We start from the raw sequence: 21,772 nt of genomic DNA, 5'->3' as shown, positions 1-21,772 counted from the left end.
GCATGATGCTGGATGCTTGGGGCTGGTGCACTGGGACGGCCCAGAGGGATGGTATGGGGAGGGAGGAGGGAGGAGGGTTCGGGATGGGGAACACATGTATACCTGTGGCGGATTCATTTTGATATTTGGCAAAACTAATACAATTATGTAAAGTTTAAAAATAAAATAAAATTAGAGAAAAAATAAATAAATAAAAAGAACCTAATAGGCTTAATTGAGATTGTCATCTTTCAAAAGATTTGGGGTTATGATGACCTAGATTAGTTTTAGGAGCAGAGCCTTGTTTACAAAATCTAAGATCTTGGAGAGAAGAAAATGTTCTAGCCTGTTTTTTTGGCATCATTCATACTACATTGTTTAAAATGAGCAAGAACAGGGGTTATTTATAATCTAAGCTACTGGACAAACACTCTAATAATATCTTATCTACACACTAGATACATTTAATAAGTATCAAGACCAGGAATAAGAGTTAATTTTTAATATCCTATACTATTTGGGTCTTAATAAAAATACTATCATCATTCTTAAATAAAATACATGCCAGGATACACATGGATTCCCCTTTACCTAGACCCATATTTCTTTAAAGACATGGTCTGGGATGTTGTCAATCTTTCACTATTATAAAGAAGGGTATGTTTGATTCAGTCTTAAAAGTCCAGAAACAAGAATTTTTTATCCTGATAAAATGATATTTTAGTAAAAGTATTTCCATGGAGATAATGTATCTTACATTTACTCGACCCTTTGACAATCACAACACTGTGAAATAAGAATGAAGAAACAGAATCATCTAACAGAGGTCTAATTCCAAGTCCTGTTTGTCTCCCCCAACCATCATCACCACCCCCCTACAGCTAGCTATCACTAGCCATAAATTTGAGTTATGCCAATAGTCATACAAATGACAGGTCCTGCATTTAAAATTTTTGAAGAATATTAACAAAATCTAGTAAAGTAAAACAGTTTGCTGCTGCTAAGTCGCTTCAGTCGTGTCCGACTCTGTGCGACCCCATAGACGTCTGGCAGCCCACCAGGCTCCCCCGTCCCTGGGATTCTGCAGACAAGAACACTGGAGTGGGTTGCCATTTCCCTCTCCAGTGCATGAAAGTGAAAAGTGAAAGTGAAGTCGCTCAGTCGTGTCCGACTCTCAGCGACACAAGAAAACCTCATGCAGCTTTAAGACTCACTTGTTAAGTCCTCAAAGCTTTAATACTGTTTACTTGCATTTTTTTAAAAATTTGTTAATTTCAGACTATTTCATACACTCTTGTTTCCAAATGATGTGACTGAACTCTTTTGGCTATCTGTTTGAATGCAAACTCTAATATATCTAAAACTGAATTAATTTTCCTCTGAATAGGATTCACCATTATTATCACTTTCACTTTCCTAAGCTAACAAACTAGAGAGAATAAAAATAGCCATTGATTATGTGTTTAAGGGACTGGTACAACTACTTTCCTCAGGTTATGTCATTACAACAAACTTCTAAAATGAATACATTATCTCAATTTTAACCAATGAGGAAACTGAAACTCAACCACCCTGCTTATTTAACTTATATGCAGAGTACATCATGAGAAACACTGGGCTGGATGAAGCACAAGCTGGAATCAAGATTGCCAGGAGAAATATCAATAACCTCAGATATGCAGATGACACCACCCTTATGGCAGAAAGTGAAGAAGAACTAAAGAGCCTCTTGATGACAGTGAAAGAGGAGAGTGAAAAAGTTGGCTTAAAGCTCAACATTCAGAAAACTAAGATCATGGCATCCGGTCCCACCACTTCATGGCAAATAGATGGGGAAACAGTAGAAACAGTGGCTGACTTTATATTTTTGGGCTCCAAAATCACTGCAGATGGTGACTGCAGCCATGAAATTAAAAGACGCTTACTTCTTGGAAGAAAAGTTAAGACCAACCTAGACAGCATATTCAAAAGCAGAGACATTACTTTGCCAACAAAGGTCCATCTAGTCAAAGCTATGGTTTTTCCAGTAGTCATGTATGGACGTGAGAGTTGGACTATAAAGAAAGCTGAGTGCCAAAGAATTGATGCTTTTGAACTGTGGTGTTGGAGAAGACTCTTGAGAGTCCCTTGGACTGCAAGGAGATCCAACCAGTCCATCCTAAAGGAAATCAGTCCTGAATATTCATTGGAAGGACTGATGCTGAAGCTGAAACTCCAATATTTTGGCCACCTGATGTGAAGAACTGACTCATATGAAAAGACCCTGATGCTGGGAAAGATTGAAGGTGGGAGGAGAAAGGGATGATAGAGGATGAGATGGTTGGATGGCATCACCGATTCACTGGACATGAGTTTGAGTAAACTCTGGGAGTCGGTGAAGGACAGGGAGGCCTGGTGTGCTGCAGTCCATGGGGTTGCAAAGAGTCGGACACAACTGAGTGACTGAACTGAACTAACTGAAGTTCAGAGAAGCTAGGTAATTTAATTAAGCTTAAACAGATCAGGTGACAAAACCAGAACTTTATTTATTTTTTTAACTTTTTATTTTACTTTGAAATACAATCAACGATGTTGAGATAGTTTCAGGTAGATAGCAAAGGGACTCAGCCATACATATACATGTATCCATTCTTCCCCAAACTCCCCTCTCATCCAAGGCTGCCACATAACATTGAGCAGAGTTGCCCGTGCTACACAGTACAACTTTGCTGGCTATCCATTTTAAATATAGAATTGTGTATATGTCCATCCCAAACTTCCTAACTATCCCATCCCTCTAATGTTCCCCCCAGTAACCATAAGAAAAATCAGAACTTTAACCAAGGTTTTTCAAGTTCTTCTAAATGCTAAAATAATCTGTAGGATTATATGTGCTGTGAAATTAATCTAAAGGTCTGGGACTATCATTTTCTTTTTAAATAAAATGGGAAAAAGAAAAGATCAGTTACCACTTCATGAGCAAGACTGAGTACCAAATTTTGTTTGGGAGGAGGGAATGCTGTTACAGGGCAGCAACTTCAACTGTTTGTAATTGTGAGCAGTCAAAAAAAATTTTAACCTACTGCTCCATGTGATACTACCTCTCAGTGACCCTCCCCCCACCTTAATTCTCTCCAATAGGTGTTTGGTTCTACCTTATCACGTTCAACCAATATGGACTTTGGAAGCACATATTAAAGGCTGATATGTTTTACCGAGTCTGAGAAAGAAGTAATTGCTAGAGATTTACCACCAGAATGCATGAATTCTGTAACTACTGCATCTACCCTTTTGTGTAGAGGGAGCATTTTCTTTTTATTCACACAAATGTTGTAGTCAGCCTTTCAAAGCTTTCCATTTTAGATACAATCTCAGTTTACACAATTATTTTACCTAGCAACCTTGTGCAAAGTACTTATTTTTTGACTACCTCAATAGCTTCTAACCTTTTAGACCAGAAAGGTTTTAGTTGCATCACCTAGAGGGGAAAATCAACAAAGTATCATGAACTAATAAGCACCTCAAGTGAAACCTGCACTTACTGAGAAAAAATTTCCATTCCTTATTCTCAAAAACAAAAACAGAACAACCAACACATACACACATAACCCTATGTTCAAACCAAAAATATTTGAGACAACAACAAATAGAAAAGAGTAGTGGAATGTCAAAGATCTACAAGTCTGTGCAGGCCATCTGCTACTTTTTTCCTCTGGGCCAGTTCCCCTACTGGCCCTTTGCACCTCTTCCAAAACAGCAAAGGGTAACCTCCAGGAAAAAAAGTGAGGAAAGACTACATTTAACTATAGGTTCCAGAGGGCAAAGTTCATGTTAGTTCTTGCTCATCATTTTATTTCTACCATGTAAGTGCCAGGCATGTATCAGGTGCCCAATGAACATGATTCAGGAGAAGAGAGGGAAAGGAATCCAATTGTCCAGAGTTTTACCATATTTAACAGTAAATTCTAAAAATAAGTCATTTTACCTATACACTGTACAATCACTAATTTAACATTTACCACAGAAGACACTGTTCATAAGAATTCTGATGACTTTGACTAAAATTTTTTTTGCTAAAACATGTGCAGTTTGGTAGAAACATTTTAGAAATCAAGACTTTCTGAAACAAAGTCCAGGTGTTTTGACTAAGTCAAAGCAAGCATTCCAGTCAATACCTTGATTTAGTACAAGAGTCCACATAAATTATAAAATATTAAATACAATACCCTACATAACACAGCAAGCTAGCTAAATACAGAATAAAACAGAAGTTAACAGAAAACAAGATTTAAGTGCACCAGCAGGACAGCACAACACTAGTGTGAACATAAAATTCTTTGTACAAAACAATAAAAAAAGGAGAGACAAACTGTGAAATAGGATTGAACACAGGGACATCAGGCGTAAACCAGGACCATCCCAGGTAGCATTTAACCCATCCCATCCCCCAAGAAAATGTGAACTTCATGGTTAAAATAGATATATAAAACAGTTAATTCAAATTAAATTTTTAATGTAATTTTTTTATTCCATGAAACTCACTGAGTCAAAATATAAAATTTACGATATTTTATGGTATGTGAATACTTTACAGCTGTGCATCAGGTTTTCCAAATATCCTTTAAAAAAGTAACCATAAGCAACTCACTACATCCTAGCTATCTTGTTTGAAGGAAAGATCAAGTCTTCACCCACAAAGCACTGACAGTGATGAAATGTTTTCTCAACTATCTAACAAATGCCAGCCCTGTGCCAAGGACCATAACAGGTGTGAGGGAAGAAGTCAGATGCTGTCCTGCCCTTGGAGAATAAGTACTCTAGTGAAGGAGACAGTCTAAAATGAGCAAGTAAAGGATGCCCAAACAGTGGTACATGCCCTGGTCTTCTTTTGTTTCTTAGCGCATGCCAGGCTCTTTCTAAATTCAGGACCTTTGAACATACCACTTCTTTGGCCTGCAATGTTCTCCTCACTCATTACACAGCAGGCTCCTTCTTATCTTCGCCTCACTTTCTCAGAGAGGCCTTAGCTAATCATCCCAAGCAAGGGGGTCTTCTCCCTGCCCTAAGTTGTCACCTTCTTAACCTTTGTGTATTTCCTTCAGAGCACTTACAACATGTACTTTTCTTACTTGTTCAAGAAATGTTAATATACTAACAATAATACATCACATTTATTGAATATTTCTTCAGAGTCAAACACTATTCCAAGCACTTTACATGTATTACCTCATTTAACCACTATGCCAGTCCTTTATTTAGGTACTATTACTAGCCTTATTTTTCACATGACAAAACTAAAAATGGACTTCTTCCTCTATAATTCTTAATAATAAGCTTCACATTATTTCTTAACTTTTAAAATTTAGACATTATCTCTAATTTCTTTATATTCCTTTCTCTTTTTAGCATCCCAGTTTCAAGGATTAAATATTTATTTCACATTGAGTCTATTTATTACCATTTGACTTTCTTTTAAAAGTATGTACACACTACTTGGAGAAGAATGTTAAAATATAATCACCTAGCCTTTGTTTCTTCCACGTTCCTTGAGGAAGGCTGAATGATCATGATGATCATGATCATGGGGCCAGAATCTAGGGGCAATTGTGCTCTTGTCAGAGGTAATAATATAGTATAGAAAAATTCTCAACTGGTTAGTAGGTAATTTGTTTTACTTTTATAGTTAGATAGGTTACTTTTTTTCCTTTGGGCCTTATGCTTTATCAGCTGTAAAAAAAATGAAAGAGACTCACACTAAGGACCTTTTCAATTCTGATTTCTGGCAACAGCTTAACTTTGAGAGTAATCTCAGAATCATAAAACCATTTTCATGTCCTGAGCTCTTTAGAATGGAATTTAATTTGCACCATGATGTAACCTGATGACTTTTTTTCCCTCCATTGTTAGTCATTCAGAGTCCCCTAGCAGATACCTGAACTCTGCAACATAAACTACAAGAAAAAGCACAGGAGGGTTGTTATATGCTGGACTACAGAAATATGTCTCCAGGACCAGCAGTCAATCAACAAAATAATTACCAAGATTTGAGTGCAGATTCCTCAAAGGCATAGATATGTTCCTTATTCCAACTTCTAAAGAGTGAGTATACTAACTTAAGAACACACATGCCCAGAGAAACAATTTTTAAGAAAGGAGTTATGAATGACAGAATCTAAGATTTCCTGCTGTGTTCTTTCTGCCACAATACACCGTTGAACAAACCCCTTGTATGGCCAAAATTTTTTTCTTAAAGCTTTGGTGTGAAATGTTTATTGGGTTGGATAGGGGAGAAGATATATGTTCATTCTCTCCTTAACAAAGATAGAAAAGCTTATCAGTATTGAGGGGACCTCCTCACTCTTATAGCTCACATGAGGTTGGAAAGTATAAGGGCTTCTAATCCTCCAGAATTCATTAAGCTTCTACCATGAGAGAAGTAATCTCAAACTTCATCTTGTTTCCTCTTATTTGTTCTGCTGCTGCTAAGTCACTTCAGTCGTGTCCGACTCTGTGTGACCCCATTGATGGCAGCCCACCAGGCTCCCCCATCCCTGGGATTCTCCAGGCAAGAACACTGGAGTGGGTTGCCATTTCCTTCTCCAATGCGTGAAAGTGAAAAGTGAAATTGAAGTCACTCAGTCGTGTCCGACTCTTAGTAACCTCATGGACTGCAGCCCACCAGGCTCCTCCGTCCATGGGATTTTCCAGACAAGAGTACTGGAGTGGGGTGCCATTGCTTTCTCCGCTTATTTGTTCTAACACACAGCTATTTTAAAATGAACCATGCAGTTTACTACTCTGAACAAAGTGTATCATAAAACAAGAGCCATGGTACAACCAGTATTGTATACCATATTAATATTCCCAAGAATTTTCATAAAAGGCAGTAATTATTAATCCCTCATATATTACAAAGAATGGTGGTGAAGGGAAAACATACAAAGGAGAAAACAATCAGTCAACAGTTGAGATGAGTGTTAGGTAATTTTTATCATACCAGGTTATAATATAATTTTGAGAGCGAAAAAACTGATTTTTTAAGACTGTCAGATATTCAGTATCTGTACTGGTTTACAATGAAATAATAGAAATGTACTGAAATTATTCTCCCAAGAAGTTCTTTTTAATCATAGAAAGCTAATAAATGGTGCCCTGCTATCAAATGAATGAAGCTGAAAGTCCTTGACATTCAAAACCCTAATCTCACCCATTCCTAAGTAACCCCTCCAATTCACATCAGTCGACCTGCTATCCCTGGATCATTTTTATTGCTCCTTGTGTCTTTCAGTCTTCCCCTTTTTAGTCTCTGTAAATTTCCATCTATCCAAATCATACTGTGTTTTAAGGCTCAATACAGCTGTTATCTCTTCCAAAAGACAGGCTTTGCCCCGAAATTAATCACCCTCTATGAACTCTGATAGTAGACATTACTTTAACTATTTACTGTATACAAGCATCTTATACTATGCTTGTTTATAGTTATCTCATTTGATCCACCCAATAACTTTGAGAAGTGGGAATAAATTTAGAAACAAAATTGGACACTGTAGAATTAATTCTTACAGTTATGAAACAAACAAATCATAGAAAAATAATACAAAAATTTTTCCAGTAATAAGTTTTATGCTACACCACAAACATATTAAAATGCATGCAGATATTCATTCAGTGATAAATATTTACTGACTAGCTACAAAATGCCAGACATCAATCCATGCACTGACAAACACAGCAGTGGTTAAACACCACTAAGTCCCTGCCTTCGTGAAGTTTATATTCCTATTGAGAGAAAAACAAAAAAAGCAAATAAACAAACATAAAACATCAAGTCAAGTAGTGACAAGTACAATGAAGAGTAATTCAGAGTCAAGAGACAAGAAAAGACCTGTACTCTTTTGATAAGATGGTCTAGGAAGTGACAACTTCCTCACTTTGAAGAAGTGACAACTGCGTAGAAAGTCAAATGATGGAAAAGACAATCTTGAGACTTACAGTCCAAAAGGAAACAGCAAATGCCAAGTCCCCATGATGTCAATGTGTTTGTAGTGACTGAATAACAGTAAAATCGATGTGCCTAGGGTACAGGGAACCTTAGAGTACCAAGAAATGAAGTCAGAGAGGTAGCATGAGGCTTCAGGATTAAAAGTGGAATTCTTTCCAATGCAAAAATAATTTAAAATATAATTCTTTTTCAACTGGGAAGTCCTGGAATTTTACCAATACTCATTTTCCTCTTAAATCCACTTAGTCCAAGTAATTTTTTTTCCAAAAAAGTTAAACAAAATAAGGAAATACCCTAAAATCCTAATTAACTGTCCTATTTACATGACCTATTTTTTTTCCCCAAAAGCCAGTACTTTTACTTACTTGTACATTTATATATTCTTATGGTATTCTCCAAAAGCTTTCTAAATGTCCAACACCAGGGTCTAACTCCTTTTTTGTAACAGAAAGCAACTTCCTTCCTTAAAAGGCAGTATTACTATAGACAATACTGGGACTACTAGAGAAATATGAACATAAACAGTAAATTAGATATTAGCATTGTGTTAATAGATTTCCTGGATATGGTAACTGTATTACAGGTACATAGGAGAATTTTTTTTTTATGTTTTAATTGGAGGAAAACTGCTTTACAATGTTGTGTTGGTTTCTGACATACAACTGGAATCAGCCATAATTATACATTATATATATATATACATAATTATCCCCTCCCAAGAATGCTTATTTTTAGGAGATACACACAGTAGTATGATGATAAATGTTTAACAACTGGTTCTGCAAAGGGAAAAAAAAAGTCCTGGTCTGTAGCAGTGCCAATTTCCATGGTGTAAATACTGGTACCCTTGCTGATAGCAAGCAACCAACTCGACTGAGTAGAGAAGAAATGTATACAATCAGCTGTCACATGCTGCTACTAGCCAGTTTCATACTGAAGTACACAGGGTTGAAGTGTCATGATGTCCACCACTTACTCTGAATTTATAAAAACAAAAAAATAAAAAAGCCCTATGTCTGTCTGTCTACCTACCTATCTACTGACCTAGCAGTCAAGAGAGGTAAAACAAAAGTGCTAAGATGTTCATAACCTATGAAAATTAGGATTCTAACTTTTTTTGTGGGTGTGAATACAGCATGCAATGTATGGAAGTTCAAAGAAATCCTATGGCTAATTCTTTCATATATCAAAAAATCTGTACATCAAAAAAATTTTTGCATGTCAAAATTTTGTGACATATACCAAATATGATATAGAGCTTTAACCTCAAGCTATGTTTAAGGTCAAAATCTTGGCAATTCTTGACAGTCTAGTGGTTAGAACTTTACATTTTCACTGCCAAGGGCCAAGGTTTGATCCTTGGTCCAGAGATAAGATTCCAGAAGCTAGCGCAGCCCCTCAAAAAAACAGATCAAAATTGCCAATATTGAGTGCTGAAGTTACACATTCTCTTAATATTATGAATTTAAGTAGAAGTGACCCACTGGATCACTTCCTTTCACAAAACCATGATATTTCTTCACAAAAGAAAATGGCTAATTTGGTTTTTAAAATGTACAAGAATTCTCTAATGTCAGGATAAAGTTTTATAAATAGCCTGATTTCAGCTATTATTATAAAATTTTAATTCTATTCAGAATATATAAGCTTAATAAGTAGGAAAACAAAAAATGGAAACTTCATATTAATTTAAAATGTCAATTCCTAATTATAAACGAGTTGTACTCTCAAAGAGAATAAGTTTTAAAGTCCAAATAATGGTCATACTTTGAATAAATATTATTTACAAGTAATAGTACATAATAAATAATTACAAATAATAAGTTATGACTAGATTCCCAGGCTAGCCTACCAAAAGCTTCTTAACCTATAATATTAGGCCATTTCTTGCAGCATCAGGAACAAGTCTAGATTCTGACTCACAGAAACAAAAGGGCCATGCTCCAAACACTGAATCAATCCTAGCTAATGTTCTAAAATAAAGAAAAAAGCAATTTGGGGCACCATCTGGCCATTCTAATAACTTTCATCAACCTCCTTCTAGTGTCCACCCCCACCCCAATCTCTCTGCCTTAATGCTGCTCTAAATGCTCACAATGGTGTATGATCACCCAGAAATAGTTGGTGTGCTCCACTTACCTACTTTCCCTCTCCCCTTGCATGCACATTACAGATGTGTAGTTCCATACTGGTTTGGATTTCCTCTAGTTGTATATTCCAGAATGCAAGGTTCAGAGTGACAAACAATAAAGATCTGTTGGTCTCTTATGCCTTTTATGATTAGCTTTCACAACAAAGCCCTGAAACATTCATTTCCTCAGTGCAGCTGATTCAAGTTGCTTATCCTTGGAAATGAAACACTAATCAATCCCTGTCCCATGTCAGGCACATGCTAGTTGCTGAACCTTGGGTTCTCAGTTCACCTTTCCCACAACCGTTAAAGCTAATGGTATTTGAACAAAAAGAACTGAAGTTCTGACAGGTTATGTAATTTGCTCAAGGTCATTTGGCTGAAGTGCTAGATTTAGAATTTCTATCTAAGTTTGATCCTAAAGCCTTAGGGTCTTAACTCTATGCTGCTAAAAAGGACACATTTGAGCCAATTTTATAACAAAAGATAGCCATCATTTCAATATTCCTTCAAAAATATATAATTAAATATACACTTATTAATCTAAGTGGTTCTCCTGTTGGTTTAATTTCAGTCAGGATAACAAGGGGAAACTTTAAAAACTGTAAAAAACCAGGTACTGCATAAATGGGTATTTTTAGACAGAATGACCTCCCCTAAGATACACCTGAGAGCACCTAGCTCTTTGCTCATGAGTACAGATCATCCTGTCTATACAGCAAACCAGTCAATATATATAGCATTTCACACCTTATAAAGTTCTTTGACACGTTATTATCTTACCTGAAGCTCAGAAGCAACACTTGGAGCCTAGTACATTTTACATATGGGAAAACAGGTTTGGAAATTGATCCCAAGTCACAGAACCTGTAAACGAGAGAACAGGCCCCAAATCTACACTCTAAATCCTAAGTCTTTATCCTACTTGTACTCATAAATCTGAAGTTATCCAATCAATTTAATCTCTCTCTCTTTCAAAGAAATAGCAACAGGAACAAATTCAGTATGGTGGTTGGAGAGCGGAGAGCTACCAACAAATGCTTCTGTGTGGATTATTTGTTAAGTAAATGTATATACATATATACATTTATATAAACTTAGAACTACCTATACCAAACAGCTTTTGCCTACACCTTAGTTATTTTACAGAATTTTATTTCAACTTAGTGAGATTTAATCAATTTTAAAATATCATCTTCTTTTAAGTTATTTGCAAATATATTTTAAATCTATTTTTTAAAATTAGGTACAATGTTGTGATAATAGCCTGTCAATAATGTAAGAAAATCCCTAAAATGAGAGAATTTCAGTTGGTGTCAGTAAAACAATCAATGATTTCTAGTCATCTGCTTCTACTCCTATTTGCTTCACAAATATTGAGATAAACTAGTGATTCATTTTTTTTAAGCACCTCCTACACACCCACCATGTATAAGTCCATCAGCTAGGTGATGGAAATCCAGTTGTGAACAAGAGACAAGGTTCCTGTCCTCATGGAACTTAAAATCTAGTCGTGGAGACAGACAATAAACAAAGAAAAAAAATCACATAATATGGTAAATGCTACGAAAGAGACTGTGGAGACACAGAACAAGGACCCTAATTTAATAAATAATAATAGCTGCTAACTTTAATTGAGCACTTTAGATAGTGTAGTCAGAGAATATCTCTCTGAAAAATGATATTTAAACCAAGATCAAAAGAATGACAAGGAGCTCCCCACGTGATGACTGGGGAGGTTTTTCAGGCAGAAGAAATAATGGACACAAGGCTGTGAATGGTCACTGAACACCTAAAAGGTGGCCAGTGGGGCTGGGCAAGTTGAACAAACATAAGACATTCAAAAAGCCTTATTATAATTTTACTGAATGAGTTTCTTTTATATGAAAAGGAATATATGTGAAATCTCAATTCAGGTTATTGCTGGGTCTGTTTTTGGCATTACACATGGATTAATGGCTAATATTTTGAGTAGCTACTGGCAATTTTTAGCCAGTTGATTCTGTTTCGATTTAATAAGGAAGTCTAACATAATCAACGTCAGATTTTTTCAACCATTTGAGGAAAGACAGAATTAACTATTGACAAATTGACTTTGGTTTACCTACTGAGAAAGAAATACTGTTTCCTGGTACTGCGATTGTGCTTTCTCATTTAAAAAAAGTCAGTATTCAGTTGGAATTTCTAAGTTAAACATTCCCTCCATTTTTAAAACCCTCAGCCTTAATTGAGTGGAAAATACTACTGTAATTAGATGCAAAGTTGAGAAGGACAAAAGAATAAATGAATGTAAGTATTCCTTATTTAACAACTAATTTTTTTCCTATACTTGTTCACAGTGCAGAAAGTTCAGGCCCCACAGGTTTCTTCACTTTTTGAAAAGGAAATCAGCTTTTGAGTTACTCTCCCTGTGTACACATTAGCTTCTCAATTCTGCTTCCAATTATCTTTTCTTCTCATCCTTCAAAGAAATGACAGTGTTCTATCCACTGAATCATATCTTTCTTACAGGATGACAGGCAAAAACATAAGGAACCTCTATGTTAATCCCTTTAGAATTGAGTCTCAGAAGTTGTATCAATCCAGCACTTATCTGACAGATACTGATGTGTCAAGACCCATCAGTGGATGAAAGGCCAACAGTAGTCATTTTCGGACTTGAGATCACAGTGAGTATATAAAACACATACAGCTGAATTAGCCCCTTTCTTTTGTCCTCCCCAGCCTTCCCTAAATAACTGACTTAATTAGAATATGTCCAATTATAGGAAAAGCAGTTCACACATGAATATTTACTATGTCCCAGCCATAGTTCTAAGCACATTATATACACTAACTTATTTACTCAAATAACTCTAAAGGCAAGGTACTATTACTTCCTCCATTGCAAAGATGAAAAAGGTAAGGCACAAATAAGATATATAGTTTTCTAAGATCGTAATAATTAGCAAATCTCTTTTTTATTTCCCTTGGGCCTGTTTTTAAACAAATTTGGCCCCCATATCTTATAACATTTTAATACAACATATTCCTACCAGAGGGTTTACAGCATGTACCCAAGCCTGCCTTTTCATACTGTTCATGGGGTTCTGAAGGCAAGAATGCTGAAGTGGTTTGCCATTTCCTTCTCCAGTGGACCATGTTTTGTCAATACCAATAACCTCAGATAGGCAGATGACAGTACTCTAATGGCAGAAACCAAAGAGGAACTAAAGAGCCTCTTGATGAAGGTGAAAGAGGAGAGTGAAAAAGCTGGTTTAAAACTCAACATTCAAAAAATGAAGATCATGGCATCTGTTCCCATCACTTCATGGCAAATAGATGGGGAAGAAGATGGAAACAGAGACAGACTTTATTTTCTTGGGCTCCAAAATCACTGGAGACAGTGACTGCAGCCATGAAATTAAAAGATGCTTGCTCCTTGGAAGAAAAGTTATGACCAATCTAGACAGCATATTAAAAAGCAGAGACATGACTTTGCCAACAAAGGTCCATCTAGTCAAAGCTATGGTTTTCCTGGTAGTCATGTATAGATGTGAGAGTTGGACCATAAAGGAGGCTGAGTGCTGAAGAATTGATGTTTTCGACTGTGGTGCTTGGAGAAGACTCTTGAGAGTCCCCTGGACTGCAAGGAGATCAAACCAATCAATCCTAAAGGAAATCAACCCTGAATATTCATTGTAAGGACTGATGCTGAAGCTGAAGCTCCAATACTTTGGCGACTTGATGCGAAGAGCTGTCTCTGGAAAAGACCCTGATGCTTGAAAAGATTGAAGGCAGGAAAAGAGGATGACAGAGGATAAGATGTTGGATGGTATCACAGATTCAATGGACCTGAGTTTGAGCAAACTCAGGGATATAGTGAAGGACAGGGAAGCCTGGCATGCTGCTGTTTATGGGGTCGGAGAGTCGGACACAACTGAATGACTGAACAACCACCCAAGCTTACTTTGAATCTGGGCTAGTTCTCTTCTTAGCTGTGTAACCTTGGATAAGTTACTGTGACTATTTCATTTATGAAATAAAGATGAACAACAGCACCTAGTTTCTTGAACAACTGTGATGTTTAAATGAGTTATATAAACTACTTGGATCAGTGCCTGGCACACAGTATGTAGAAGAGTTAGCTGTTACTAGTAATAGTACCACCACTACCTCCACTGAGGGAATTTAGCAAAAGGCTGTTCTATTTAATGTAGTCAACACTTCTTATCCTCTGTCATTTCTGTTACTTGATTTACATTGGCTAACAATGAACTATTAGCAAGTTAGAAACTCATCTACCTCCCATGCTATTTTTTTCTAGTCCTTACCATTTCTTTCCCCATTTCAGTTGCCCAGGAAGAAATGTTTGAGATTAAAATGATTTGCATATACTCTAGGTAAGTTCATAAGCCACTGCAATACTAACGCTAAACCCTAAATTTGTAATATAATCAAAAAGGGGGTGTCTCAGTCCATTTAGTCTGCAATAACAAAATACCATAACTAGGTAACTTATAAACAGCAGAAATTTATTTCTCACAGTTATGGAGGCTGGAACATCCAAGATCAAGGCACTAGCAGATATGGGTACCTGGTGAGGATCAGCTTTCTCACTAGGTATTTGTCTTTTCATTATAACCTAAAATGGTGGAAGTGGTGAGGGTACTTTCCTGGGTCTCTTTTATGAGGGCACTAACACCATTCAAGAAGTCTTCACCCTCATGACCTAATCATCTACCAAAGGCCCCTACCTCTTAGTACCATCATCCTGGAGCTAAGGATTTCAATCTGTGGATTTTATGGGCACACAAATATTCAATTTACAGCAGAGGGGGAAAAAAATTAAGCTTTCCTCTCAGTTTAAACCTCAAAAAAAAAAATCAATTGCTTGGTATTTTATTTGTGCAACAGGTTTTGCATTAATAGTTTTCACTTAATACTCATAAATGAATGACTCATGAATTGAAACACAGTATGTTTAAATTATTAAAGTTTTAATGATTACCTAGATATTATAGGCCTTAACCTTTCATAACAGTTGATAAGTTCAGACAACTTTCTTGGAAATATCTGATGAAGAAACTCTAACCAAAGCAAGTGTGCATGCATACTAAGTCGCTTCAGTCATGTCCAACTCTTTGTGACCCTATGGACTGTAGCCTGCCAGGCTCCCCCTGTCCAGGGGGATTCTCCAGGCAAGAATACTGGAGTGGGTTGCCATTCCCTCCTCCAGGGGATCTTCCCCACCCAGGGATCAAACCCGCATCTCTGGTAGCTCCTGCCTTGCAAATGGATTGTTTATCACTGAGCCACCAGAAAAGACCAACAAAGCATAAAGCACAGCAAAATTGACATTTATCTTTTAAATTAAAAAGATTTTGATTCTACTTAAACTGTTATACAATACCATGAATTTAGGAATTCTGAAACCTTTGGGGCTTTGAAATCAAAACATAAGCTTATATTATTTTGAAATACATTTTTATAGGAAAAAACATACCATGCATTCAAAATATACAAAATTATAAATACCACATATTTATAACATAAATATTAAATGTTAAAAATGTAAAGTGCTTTAATTACATCTGTGCAAAAACCATACTTTAGACATCTCTTGAAACACTGAACATTCAATATCTAACTAGGATCGGATCCAAACTTAACATCCTTGAGTACAAGGTGAAATAACATCATTTAACCTCTCCAACTGCCCAGCTCTAGTCAGAATTTAACACCATTTAAACAGGTATTCCTAGGAAGCTTGGTCCACCCATGCCACCCTCTACACATAGAAATTAACATATTTATACTTGTAGTAACAAAAGACAGAGAAATAAATTCCACATATATCAAGCATTCTTTTGTAGCTTTTATATATTCTCAGATACCTATACATTAAAAGCCTATTAAATCTGCTAGAGCCTTAGCAGGTTTCAGGCTATGAATGTGAAACAAAACAAGGTACTACTAGGCTATTGCACATTTGACTAGTTCTTTACCTTTTTTGAACATATTTTATAACTGAACATATAAGCATCTGTAATATCTTAACATAATTATCATGTATTTAAAAACTACTATGTGCCAACCAGTGTCATATTTCTTTCTAGCAAAAGGAACCTGAAACTCTCAGAAATTAAGTAATTAAATGAAGATTACAGAGCTAGGAAGTAATGGAACAAGGATACAAATAGAAAAAGTCTGATTCCAAAACCTGTGCCAATGATAACATCAAAGACTCATCTCTGGCAGCATTGTGCAAGTAATGTTATATAACTGCTTAAAAATCTTAAAAAAAGAAAAAAGAGAAAAAAAGATTTACCTCAGACTGTAATAAAATTCTATTGACTACTGTAAAACATTGCCATTGTACAGTAACATCTTAGTTATCTGAAAGTACAGTAGAAATTCTCTTATTTTCACTTAATCAACTAGCCATATTGTCCAGTGCTTTCCATTTCCTCCATAAAGTAAACTGACAGATACTAGCAGCTAGTAAAGTACTTCCAGTTTCCTGTGCACTTCTACTTCTGCTAGTTGAGTTGTGTGCTTAACTAATGGCTAATATTTGGAGTTTAGTCCCAAACTTGCTTATGCCACTCAATAGTAATGAACTTATTTGAGTGCAAACAAAAGGTTATTTCTGTGAAAACCGTGTTGACTGCTTTGGAAATAGAATATTTTGATGAACATAATTTTGATGAATATATATTCCTTCTTCCCCCAAAGCACACTCCTGTTGACTACACAAATATCTTTATAATTCTTGGTATACATAGATATCTATAAAATTGTACTAAACATTAAAAAAGAATTTTACATTTTTTAAATGTAAAATATTCCACCCTTTGATTTGTTTACAAAGTCTTATTCCACTTTAAAGAAATCAAAAGTAGAAATCTTTAGGTTTACATTTTTGGTGTGGTTTACATAAGAAAGATCACATCTAACTGATTAAACAGGCTCCATTCTCTGCCACTCCCATTTCTAAAGAAGGGCCTTCTAGCCTACATCAAAAGACAGGCAAAATAATTAAGGCATTATTTTTTTCTGATTCCTCACTTTAACTTTTTAGATTATCCAACCGACTACCACATGCAACTGTGTAGGATAAGAGACTCTTTTTGTACTTATTTAGAAACCGAGGCACATTTGTATCCCACTCAGCAAATATCTCAGACTTTCGACACTAGAATTCATATACATTCTCAGTTTCTGAATGAATATCTGAAGATTCCCCTATTTACTCTCATTTTTTAGAGAACTCAGTGCTAAGTATGGTTATCTAGTTTTTTAACCACAGATATTAAATGCAAGAATAAGCATATTGACAACAAAGACAATTGACAGCATGGGAATTCAAAAATCAGATATTAAAGTAAACAGGCTGAAGGGGTTTAAATTAGAGGCAAAAAAAAAAAAATCTTTGTCCACATATTATGAGTACAACAGAAAATATTTTGGCATTTAAAGAGTGAAGTTTCAGTCATCCAGAAAACAAACTCATACAGACTAGTTTCTTAGACACCAATGTAGAAAAAGTGAAGTATTACTGTTGTCTAGCTCTCCCATAACTGTCCCTTGCCAACTACAGATCAAGAAATCAATTCAATGGGTTATGCAAGCAATTTTTAAAAACTGAAATAGAAGAGAAAAATACAAAACCACAATGCACGTAGTAAGTATGTTTTCTGAAAAGTTTATTTCAGTATTTCTGTACTATTTGCAAAGTCAAAGATATTACTTACTCTAGATCATGGTCAAAAGAAAGCCATGGGCCTAAAGACTCATAAAATATAGTCTCAGTACCAAACTTTCGATTCCCTCATTTTTGCATCATAATGTTAAAGAAAGACACAATTTTAATGAGAAAAAAAGTCACTTCTTTAGGAATCTTGATGCATAAATGTATTTACTTTTTCTAGTAATCTACATTAATAGATAACATTTTATCATGCTTAGTACTAGTTTTGGCTAAAATAGAGATTTTGTGTACGTATTTAAAGTAACTTTGAAACAATGACTTTGATTTTATTTGTTTATTCTGAGATGCAATTACTGACCTTGGTGCCAGCTTTCCAAAGTCACTAATGTAATCTAAAAGTCTAAACTTGGCAATCTACATAAGCAACCTGATTAGTAGCAATATAGTTGCTAATACTTAAAACATACAAAGCTGATTTTAAGAATCAACCAAACACTGAAACACTTAAAAACTAATTTAAACCTCTAAATTAAGTATGGCTTTCTCCACTTCTTTCTAGTGCATTTTAAGAAAATATCACCAAAGACATATTTGCGTAGAAAAGAGAATTTGACTTTCTAATCCACTTTGAAAATAATATGTGGAAAAAATAACCAGTTTAACACGTATCTTTTCAAATAATTTTATTTTTAAAAATTATTATGTGTTTTTTTTTTTCCTGTCTTATTTATTTACTTATTTACTGCCACACTGTGCTGCCTGTGGGATCTTAGTTCCCTATTAAGGATCAAACCTGTGCCTCCTACAGTGCAAGCACATAATCCGACCCACTGGATCACCAGGGAATTTCCTATATCTTTTTTTTTAAATGAGCATCTAATTCATAAGGATAAATTAACATTTCCAATCCAAAAGTCTCACATTTGGAAGGGACTCTGTCATCTAGTCCAACTCCTTACCAATTACATTAATCCTCTTCTTATAATATTCCTTAGAACCAAATTCCCATATTACTGAAACTCCTAACTACCACTGTATTAAAGTCTTCTAAAGTTGGTCCTTGCTATGAATCTAAAGCAGACTGATAAATGGGTTTTTCAATTCCTTTGAAGTGCTTGAAAAACACAGTGTATACATTATTCCCAGAAGTCCTGAAAATACAGGTTTAGAAAGAAAATGGCACATTTACAGTACTTATTATAGGGATTTCAGTAGCCCTGTCCATATACTGATATACTGCAAAGTACTCCAGGGATTTGTTCAAACTTTGAGAGTTTGCTTAAAGCATAAAAATCAGCAATGACAAATAATATCTGTTAACTCAAACAATCTTAAATTTTCTGTTTATCAAGTTCAAATTCTCAAACTGAGGAAACTTGTAAACTTTTTTAAAACTGAAGTTAGACTGACTTTACCTAAAAATGTGTAACTCTCGAATGGTATCAAATTTTGTGACTCCAGATAAAAATGCTATTATTGAAAATTTCACTTTTAGTATCTCTTGAAACTAACATTCTGAAGACACTTTTGAAGAATGTCTTCTCCCATCTAGTTCCGAACTCTTCCCCGTGCCCTTCTCTACCTTACCAGCTGGAAATCTGTAACAGAAATAATCATATGTAATTCAGTTGATCCTGCCGCAGAATTAGGTTAACCTTTCTAAAATGGGGCACAAGAAAAAAGAAATCCTACTTAAATTATGTACCTCGGTCTGGCTTCATTTTCACGTCGATATCCACCCAAGGTGCTGTGAAATACACGTGTGGGTTCTCTTCAACAGGCTCGCCGCTGATTTTGCAGCTACTGTTTCGTTTTCAAAAGGCTAAAAGAGGTCAAAATAAAATTAATCTGGTCCTGCCCTAACACTCGATCTTGCAAGAAAACTACTGCTAACAGGCCTCTTCTGGCACTAAGAGCGGTGACAGCACCATCCGCAGGTCTGAAAAAAGCAAAACTCTACACCGCCTCCCCCATCGACTCCGGACCAAGCACCCTTCTTCCCCGCCCCTGTGCTCTCCAGGCCAAAGTGTCCTTCTTTGACACGTCTCCAAACCAAAAGGAAGATCTATTTATAACTTGAATGTACAGGCGGGGGAGGGGAGGGGGGGAAATCAAGCAACTCAAGCTAACTAACCCCTTTGTAAAAAACGCCTCTGGGAATAGTGGCACCTCCGCAGTGACTGGTATAGATATGCTCGGACCTGATGACTTGGGCGCAGGAAACTCTTCAAGACCCCAAACGCCTCGCCGACGCTCTGCCCGCCCCGCAAGGCCTCACCTGTGTAATTACCCTCTGGCTAGTCTTCCTGCCTCAACCGCGGCCAAGTTTACACAATGAGAGGGTCAGAAAGAAACGCGAGACATCTCCTCGCGCCCAGCCCCCAGTCCCAAAAGAACTGTACTGTGCTGCCCCGGGTCGCCCCTGCAACACCCCTGGCCCTGAGAGGCCGGGCCTGAGGGTCGTCCCGGGAAGGTGTTTACAGCCGGGCGATCGCCCCTGCTCGGTGCAGCCTGCCGGTGAGGGCCCCTTCCGTCCCGCCGCGGCCCCGGATTTCCTTCAGTCCCGCCGTCCGCAGCGCCGCGCCGGCCCCTCTCTCAGCCGGAGAGTTGTTTTCATGGCTCCCTCGGCCGACCTCTGCTGACTAACTCTCTCTCTCGCCTCCCGTCCCAATACCTCCTCCTCCTGGCACTTCTCTCTCCGCCGTTCGCCCAGCGGCTCACATCACACTCCCACCTCAGACGTGAGGCTCCGAGAGGCGCAGGGCCGGCAAAAGCGGAGTGTGGCGCGCAGCGGCCCCCGAGGCTGCGCTAGAGGACCATGGGGGCCCGAGACGACAAGCCCGACGCGGCTCCCCGGCGCCCCTGTGGCCATCCACCCCCGCCTTGGCCGCCGCCTCGCTCCGCTCCCGACGCTCAGCCCCTCGTTCTGCCTGACTCGCACCCGAGCCCCGCGGCCCTCGGGCTTTGGCCGCCTGTCGACCTGGCCAGCCCGCTCGCCCCGCGCCTCTGCCAGCTCCTCGCCCGCCCGCTGTCTCTAGCTCTGGCGCCCCAGCTCCCCGGCCCCCTCGCTCGCCCAGTTCTTTCTCTGCTGTTTGCCCTGTCAAAACACTGCCCGGGTCACGTGTCCCAACAACAGCCAACCCACCGCTCGTCACTTCCTCCCCGGCGGCCTCAGCAGCTGGCTCCCGGTTGTTATGACAACGCCCGGCGCGCCCAGGGGCGCTAGCCTGGGGGCCTGGGTTTCCTTGCAGGTGCGGCGGGTTGCGAGGGGCTGGCGGAGCCCCGAAGGCCCGCGAGGCGCCAGGCGCATCGGCTGCGCTCGCCTCCTGTCTGCCCCTCGAGCTGGCTGAAGCGCGTCTGGGACCAGGAACCAGAGCTGCGCTATTAGAGCACAGAGTAACCGAGGAGATGTCATCCGAGGGCCTGCCCGAGACGTGGAGGATAATTATAGTCTCCTCCTCCACCTCCTCCACACGGGATACTGGCGCAGAGTTGTGACCCATCCCCGAGTGGCTTGCAGTGCACAGTGGAAGCTGGATCTAATTGTGGCCGGGACAAGAGCGTGGGCCTCCATACGCTTCAGGGACTGGGGAGTTTAAGAACAGCCCTCCTCACCCTAAATTTTTTTTTTTCACATCACTAGGGATTTTAGTAGGATTCAGAACCCAAGCTCCCGAGGCACTTGCTGTGCTAAAAATAATTTTTATAATCTCTGAAACACTGACTCATGGCAAGAGGACACTTTTGACACCGTGTTATTGTTGGGGAGCTGTAATTTTGTTGTTGTGCTATAACAATGTGACATGATGACATTTCATGTTGCGATGTTGTGTCATCATTTCAACACAAACAGATGACAAGGATCTGCTGTAATTAAAAAAAGCAACCCTAGCAAGGACTGAAGCTATTAGTTACTCAGTTTATAGACAAAGTACATATGGGGTTGTGAGCTTAAAATAGAGACAAAGTACAAAATTTACAGTCCTCT

General features: G+C 37.9%; 1 protein-coding gene across 13 annotated transcripts in view; it reads right to left on the bottom strand.

Moving 5' to 3' along the window:
• The window catches only part of ATOSA (atos homolog A), an 85,566-nt gene extending 64,423 nt beyond the window's left edge, over positions 1-21,143 (bottom strand). For 7 of the 13 annotated variants that reach the window (XR_009496209.1, XR_009496210.1, XM_059890851.1 and 4 more), the window contains exons 1-2: positions 19,986-20,428; positions 19,490-19,606 (exon numbers count right to left, since the gene is read on the bottom strand). Coding sequence is in view for 4 of the 13 variants with exons in the window: in XM_002690921.7 (XP_002690967.2) it covers positions 19,490-19,505 (16 nt within the window). In the remaining 9 variants the exon portion in view is untranslated. Of the gene's footprint in view, positions 1-19,489; positions 20,860-20,929 lie in introns of those variants that run through there. The other 6 variants (XM_059890849.1, XM_002690921.7, XM_005211875.4 and 3 more) reach the window with 6 other exon arrangements.
• Between the last annotated feature and the right edge of the window lie 629 nt (positions 21,144-21,772).

This window comes from Bos taurus, chromosome 10, assembly GCF_002263795.3.
Source record: "Bos taurus isolate L1 Dominette 01449 registration number 42190680 breed Hereford chromosome 10, ARS-UCD2.0, whole genome shotgun sequence".
Lineage (NCBI taxonomy): Eukaryota > Metazoa > Chordata > Mammalia > Artiodactyla > Bovidae > Bos > Bos taurus.
This window is presented reverse-complemented; position numbering and strand designations above follow the sequence as displayed.